This window comes from Achroia grisella, unplaced genomic scaffold (assembly GCF_030625045.1).
Source record: "Achroia grisella isolate CSIRO2021 unplaced genomic scaffold, CSIRO_AGI_Agris_v1 utg544, whole genome shotgun sequence".
NCBI classification, from domain to species: Eukaryota; Metazoa; Arthropoda; class Insecta; order Lepidoptera; family Pyralidae; genus Achroia; species Achroia grisella.
The window spans coordinates 1,954,309-1,962,076 of NW_026712929.1; the positions used below are offsets into that span (position 1 = coordinate 1,954,309).

At 36.2% G+C, this 7,768-nt stretch overlaps 1 protein-coding gene across 1 annotated transcript; it reads right to left on the bottom strand.

Annotated features, from left to right (window-relative positions):
- Window positions 1-4,999: 4,999 nt before the first annotated feature.
- On the bottom strand, window positions 5,000-7,460 carry LOC131847960 (uncharacterized). Its single transcript, XM_059197691.1, has 3 exons — window positions 6,513-7,460; window positions 5,511-5,798; window positions 5,000-5,221 (listed from the first exon to the last, which is right to left on the bottom strand). Exons 1-3 carry the CDS (start codon window positions 7,458-7,460, stop codon window positions 5,000-5,002), a joined length of 1,458 nt encoding a protein of 485 aa, XP_059053674.1.
- Between the last annotated feature and the right edge of the window lie 308 nt (window positions 7,461-7,768).

Genomic DNA, 7,768 nt, shown 5'->3' on the forward strand with positions numbered 1-7,768 from the left:
TCGCATGTTTAATACTATGGTCGCAAAAATGGGATGTTTAGATTTAATGTCTTAATTTTATTTCAAATCGCTCTCTGTCGGTATGCAATAACCAACTAATTTCGCTAACTTTCTTTGTATACTTTGTTCAAAACCTGTCGCTTAACTTCATATCTATTTGGTAACAGCTTTGACTAAATACTCAAAGGGGTAATAGCAACAATAATTTATTTAGATAGCGATTTAATGTATTTTACTTGGAAATCATGCAATGCGTTTAAAATTTTAATACGTATATATGTGATATCGCAATCAATACCCGCTTTTACATATATATATATATATATATATATATATATATATAACCGTATATAGTATTTACTAAATACTTCAAAACGCAATGTAAAACTTAGAGTCTTAAAAACACCAGCACCAATTTCGTTTTTCACTTAGTATTAATTAATATTCAGAACAGAATGCTGTGAAATACTTTCTTAACATTTTAATATTATTTATTTATTCTTGGTTTGTATTGCCGTAAATATAATACTTAATTACTACAACAATTTTATTATAAGTTGTTTAAATTTATTATTTGATAAGTAAAAATATATTGTAATCGACACAAATTTATAATCGATGTACAGCGTGTCGATTACTGTTTTATTCTACAACACTATGAAGATAAAGACAACGTCTTTTTTTTTGTTTATCTTATGGTAAAGATAGCAACGTTGTTTTTACTTACATCTGTAATAATGTCGGTTTCAAAAAATGAGTAAATACTGTGAACATTCCATGTAAATTAGGAGATTGTTAGTAATGTAGACTAATAACCATGACTAGCAATGGACGTTGCGTTTTGGGGTGAATTTATCACGATGGGCTTACTGACCTGGCCTCGTATTCATCTTACCATCCTCCACTGGTGCCCGCCAGCATAAACCGTTAGCTCAAGCGGGTGCATCATTCCATTAGGTATAATCCACGCGGTCACCCTTGTTTCTGGAAACCGTGGTGCTTAATTATTGGTGAAGTCTCCACGATAGGCAAACAGACCTTAATTTATCTTTATCCTATTCTCATCCTTTCAAATTCATCTATTAAAAATAAGTAGATGGGGAACGGGGAACTAGACTATGGTACCTAAGTATGTACTTAACTATATCTATACTAGGTACATGTTTAGGTACGATATCAGATCTACTTCCCCGTGGCCCTATCTGAAATTGTCGTATTAAACTCCAAGTGAATTCGCCATATGAGACCATTCTCAATTTTGTCACACGTAAAGAGAGGAGGGGAGTGGTTGAATAAATGTTGCAGGGAGTAACTAATTAGTTTAAAAAACCTATGAAAACCAGAAGTTTGAATATTTTTTCAAACAATTTTTTATTATTTTTTTTAATTTGGAGAAAAATTTTATCCCAATATTTCTAAATTTATCTCAGTTTTTCTATCCTAATATAGTAGGGGAAGAAGGGTGAATGGCGTTCACTTAAGGAAAACATGGAGAAAAGTAACAAAATCTTTAATTATCGAGTAACCAACAATTTAACAACAAAAGCGTATAACTTTATTCTACTAATAGTAGGTAGACATTATTTAAAAACACATGTTTGAGCGGCATTGCCCCTGACTATGGGTAATGCCGCTCAGGGTACGGGGTAATGTCTAATAACCAGTAAAATATATTAATTAAAGAAATATCCATCAGATCAATCTTATAAGTATAATAAAAGTAAAATCTACAATCCCCAATTATCCCCATTTCTACGTAAAATTAGCCTTTTTCAATTGAATAAATATAGCACAGGCTTAGATGTCAAATCAACTTCAATTATTGTAATATAGGAATATAAAATAATAATAATTAGGTATTAGAGGTAAGAGAAATTAGAAATAAAAATAAATTATCCTTGGATACATAAATCACATAGATATGTATCTATCTGTGAATCCCACCCTGAACATGTAGCATGAGCCCACAGTCCGCAGATGGTGCAGCGATACCAGAATTCATATTTTTTTCCAAATTCCTGTTAAGTAATACATTTGTTATAATTTCTATCATCCACATTCATTTTGTCGTTACTGTCATCGTCGCAAAGGTGCTCTTTATCTTCACTATCGGAAGAATTTTCATCTAAATTTTTCATTTAAGATTTTTGTATCATGTTTTTATTTTTTTATTTTGGACAAACTTTGGTCTAACCACTTTAGCGGCGAACCTTTGACGTTTTCTTAGCATATCTACAACAATAAAAAAATAAGTCACAAAGTGGTAATGGCGCCCAGGTGAGCGGTATACCTAACCCCCAACCGGTCGTTTTGTAATTAATTAGAAATTTAAAAAATCATGCGCAATTGTTAAAAATTGTTTACATTACTATAAAATAGAATAGTTTGATTATCAGAAAAGTATACTTAATAATTAAATAAGCATTAAAATTTTAGACCTACCGCCATAAAACACGTAGATATGCAAAAATTAGATCAGTATGGCCGCAAACGAAAATCCGTAATTCACGATCACAAGACGCGAGCTACTGTCTGTTTGTATTGCTGTTTTTTCGAGGCTACCTATCCTCGTTCTTTAAGCATGTTGCTACATTCCATGTTGATAGAGTTACAGAGGTGAGTGCCATTACTCGGTAAGCGTTATTCTACCTCGCTATACTATAGGGAGTATATCTAATAGTAGTATATTGTCTTGACAATCACATACTTAATGTAAAAGAATTTGCCCAAATCTACCTAAGATTAGTGCAGGCGCTTTACAGTGATGTTTAGGTAAGTAAGAAATTTGTTAGTAATGTGACGTTGACATCCACGCAGTCCTCTCTGCATAGTAAGTAGGCTAACTGACCTGACTTCATCTGCATTCTGTTATCCACTGGTGCTGCGCCAGCCTATAGGTATCTAAGCAAGTAGCTACTGTAAAAGTAATTAGAATTCATCATCCCATGCATATGAATTCGACAAAAGAAAAAAAAACTACATTTGGTTTAGAACTATTAGGTATCTATCTATTATTTAAAGGTACATGTAGTAGGTAGGTAATTCTTTTATTGTGAGGTTGTTTTATTGGGGAAAAGTACAAGTCGTCCGCTATTTCAGATTTCACGACTCAATTGCCGCAGCAGTTAGTTTTATATTAGGTACATATGATTTTGAAAAAGTTAACATAAATGTAATAGCAAATATATATATATCTGGTGTCTGTTAAGCAGGCAATTTTTTTTTTTCTAAATGTAAAAAGTTTATAGAAGTTCATAATTGAAGTTTTTAATGATAACAATGATTTATTTTTAAAATTAGGTTTTATTTTGCGGAAGTCCATGTCACTACTTAATGTATTTATATTACCTACTTTTTAAAATTCCGTTACAATTAACATGTGTGAGATGACAAATATTTAGTGCGGAAACTTGATTACCGTTAGATATATACTATCTTCTCTAATGGTGATCAAATTCCGACCGTTATTGAGTCTACCTAATACTGACCAGAAATAAAAATACGTGGCCATATAAATTTCGAAAATGGAATAAAAAGTGAATTGAAAATAAGAACTAGAAGAAAAAGGACACTCTGTATTTTAACTGTTCTAAAACAAGAACATTATTGATTTAATTAATGTAATATAATTGTTTTTATTAAAATATATACACTCTAGAATTCGTGGCCTCTAATCTGTATCTATCAAGGTACTATATCTATCTACTTCGGGACGTTCCTGAGTAAAGGTGAGTAATTTTGGTGTTATCTACCTACATTGCTTAAGTCTTTGGAGTGTTCGAAGTGAGGAAGCGAAATCGTATTTCGCCATTTTTTTCCAATAATGAAGAATCTTAACTAATTTTGAATGTTAGCTCTCCATATTCTCTGTCAAAAATAAAAAATATAAGTGAAAGAATTACTTCAATACGTCAATTAGTTTCTGATTTATAGAAGTACCTAAACGTGCGATGCGGATTTAATATTTTAGGCAGATCATCCGATTGGCCTTTTTCGATTCCTTCATCCATTTCATTAATAGAATATTAACGTAATGCGGATGAAAACTGTAATGTATTCAATGAAAGACAGACGATCACGGAATGAGGTTTATTAATGGCCGATACAAAGAACTGTATGTGACGGTGTACAGAAAAAATATATTTATCTACTACCATCAATATTAATACATAACACTTTCCTCGCCTAATACTAGAACAATACGATAAATAAAAAGAAAGATCTGCTGATAAACACATAAATACAACCTTGTCACTGTATACTTAACTTAACTAGGTGTGAAAACATACCATGCATGCACAACTTTTTACGGGCATAATTCTTTTATAATAATTTAAATATTAGTGCACATACCTACACACTGATGACTCATGACAAATATGGCGGACATGTGCAACATTAAATAATTATATAAAATAAATGAAAGGTGGATATTATACAAAACCCGGTTGCATATAATACATATAGAACAATTATAAAGATGTACTTTTATTACAAATGACTTATTACTGCTAACTACACTGTGTAAAAGTTACTAATAAAAACTATAAAGTATAAGTACACTGAATAACAAACAATATAAAGTTATTCGTTATTTACGGGGTCTCAATTTCATGGCATAGGGAGTATTGGGCTTAGTGACATTATTTATAACATTGTTTTTATCGTTTTGATTACCGATACGCTCTTTGCCATTGCCGATGTCTGCCGACCGGGTATCCATACACGTCGCTGCCGACTGCGAACATTGCGACTTATCGTCTGACCTAATGACCTGCTCGGTGTCCATTCCCGTCGCGAACGAATCGTTTCGACACTCGTTAGCGGTGTCTTCGTTTCCCTTCGTTACCTGCGGTCTCGACATGTCCGACGCTGCGCCTAAAGAATGTCGTGATTTTCTTAAAGGTTGTTTATTTATGATCTGATCTATATGTCTCCTGATAGGACGATCGTTGTTGTTCGTTTTGACTACATATGACACCTTCCGTTCGCTCCGTATTTAACCCCTCCTTTTGACGCTCGGCGTGGAGTAGTCCCTGACGTAGACGGCGTCGCCATGGCTGGCTTCCCGCGCGGTGCCGCCGCGGCGTTCTGTTATGTGTGCTGCGCGGCGCGCACGAGGGCGCCCGTGTCGGGGCGCAGCAAGTCCAGGCGGCCGCGTAACATGCGCCCGAAGAGCGCCACCGACGGCTCTTTTTTTGTGGTACAGTGTTCGGTATTTCTGTATGTAAATAGAAATTCAGACAATGCCCTGTCATAATCTTTGTTTTCTACTGTCGCTTTTTTGAGCACTCTCTTAACCGAACGAACCGCATTTTCTGCCGCTCCATTGCTGGATGGGTGATATGGCGCTACTAGAATACGTTTGATACAGTTTTTTTGTAGATAATTTAGGTACTCCGCAGAAGAAAACGGGGGCCGTTGTCACTGACCAAGCATTTTGGTATTCCGAAGCGTGCAAATAGTCTTCTCAAAACTGATATTACTACTGGTGCGGAAGTAGTCGTTACCTTTTCTACTTCGATCCACTTGGAGTGAGCATCTACTATGACTAAGTAGTGACTGTTACGATATGGACCTAAGAAATCCAGATTAAGACGAACCCACGGTTGATCAGGCCAGTTCCAACAATGTAAAGGAGCATGTGCCGGCGGCGCGTCGCGGTGTGCGGCACAAGCGGCACAGTCGCGACAGGTGCTTTCTATGTGAGCATCTATTCCATCCCACCATAAGTAATTACGTGATAATTGTTTCATTTTAACTACGCCTATATGCCCGCTGTGCGACTCTTGTAACATCTGTGATTGGAGAGTGACTGGTATCACTACCCGATAACCCCAAACGAGACAATCGTGTTCGACAAATAAATTTTCTTTACGATTAAAATATGGTTTTTCGTTTTCATTTTGTAGTCGATTGCCACCCGAATTTAATATAGCCGATTATTTTGTTTAACAAAAAATCCTTTTTTGTTGCCTCTTTTATTTCATGAATATAATAGGTAATTGATCTTCAATAAAATAAAAGTAACAATTATTCTTTTGATTATTAATTTGTTAATATGTTTTTCTTTTATCAATTTTAATGGCAGTCTTGACAAACAGTCAGCAAAAATATTTTTTGTAGAAGTCACAAATTCTATATTAAAGTTGTAAGCGGCAAGCTTTACCGCATACCTCTGTAATCGGCTAGCGGCCGTTTGTGGAATACCCTTATTTTTTCCGAAAATATAACTTAACGCCTTATGTTACAAACAAACAAAACAAACTTTATCACTACGTAATATAAAATGTCTTCCGTAAAGATACTGATGATGTTTAGTGACTCCGAACACGATAGCGAGGGCTTCTTTATCTAGCTGTGAGTAATTAGATTCGGCCGCATTGAGCGTACGCGATGCACAGCTGACTAACCGCTCCGAGCCGTCCGCGAAGCGGTGAGTAAGCACGGCGCCCAGTCCATTATTGTGGGATGTGAGAAAATAATTCATTATAATTATTTTTTGATATTACAGAGATTTTACTGCCCGTGTCTATTTCAAACTTGACTGTTATATCATTAATCTTTAAATCAATGTAATAAGGACTGTCATTATTGCTACAAATTATATTATAAAAATCTAGTTCGCTGTCACCTGAATCATCTAAAAAATGTTGCTCCTTAATTTCCTTTGGGTCACTTCCGTCACTTTTACGCGTATTTTTACGGCACACCACTTTTAAATGTCCTTTTTGACCGCACTGATCACAAGAATAATTTTTGTAACGACATCTCGCTGCTGAATGACCGTTGCGGCCGCAACGCCAGCATCGGGCTGCCTGATGTACTACCGCTGGCTGCCCCGATGCCGGCGACACCGCGCTGCGCCGCTCTCGTCTCGCCGCTATGCTGTGCAGTGACTCAGCTGCGCCTCTGCTTTCGCCGCCGCCGGACCCCGCCTGTATAGCGTGCCTGTCCGCTGCCTCCAGAGAAAGCGCCAGTTCCACGGCGCGATTGTAACTTAAATCCTTTTCGGCAAACAGCCTGGACCTCATGTCCTCATTGTAAAGACCAGATACGAATTGATCCCGCAAGTTAACCTCCAGTGGGTTCATAACGGTCTCCGTGAAATTGCAAGTTTTAGCCAGACGCTTTAAATTTTGCAAATAATCACACACTGTCTCATCTTGCTTTTGCTTTCTTTGCCGAAAGATATGTCGTTCCGCAATCTCCGACCGCTGTGGTTCTAAGTGTTTTCTCACTACTCTCACCAATTCATCGAAACTTTTGTTTTCCGGTAGTTCCGGTGCGCAGAGATCGCACATTAACTCGTAACAGGTTACACCCACGTGGGTCACCAAAGTAGCCACATGTAGATTCACTGGTATACTATTTAGGGTTATAAACTGTTTCACACGACGACAATATGCATCCCAGTTATGAACACCAATTTCAAAAGTCTCAATTTTTCCTATCGGCATTTTGAATGTAAAATAAACGTATGGTTATTAAAAATACCCGACTGCGCCAATGTAATGTATTCAATGAAAGACAGACGATCACGGAATGAGGTTTATTAATGGCCGATACAAAGAACTGTATGTGACGGTGTACAGAAAAAATATATTTATCTACTACCATCAATATTAATACATAACAAAAACAAAACAAAATACTGCACAAACTCGACGACTCGCTTCTATGCGGAGCGGAGCCTTGTAAAATGACGTCTCATGTCACGTGACTATTAGCGGGACTCAAAATTTATCGTAAGTTTATATGCCTATAA

Bases quoted from the DNA above. Each gene is read 5' to 3' on its own strand.
- LOC131847960 (XM_059197691.1), bottom strand. From the start codon at position 7,460: ATGCCGATAGGAAAAATTGAGACTTTTGAAATTGGTGTTCATAACTGG. The intron at 5,799-6,512 runs GTAATATCAAAA...CTCCAATCACAG, and splicing joins ACACGGGCAGTAAAATCTCT to ATGTTACAAGAGTCGCACAG. The intron at 5,222-5,510 runs GTAACGACTACT...ATTTACATACAG, and splicing joins AGTGGATCGAAGTAGAAAAG to AAATACCGAACACTGTACCA.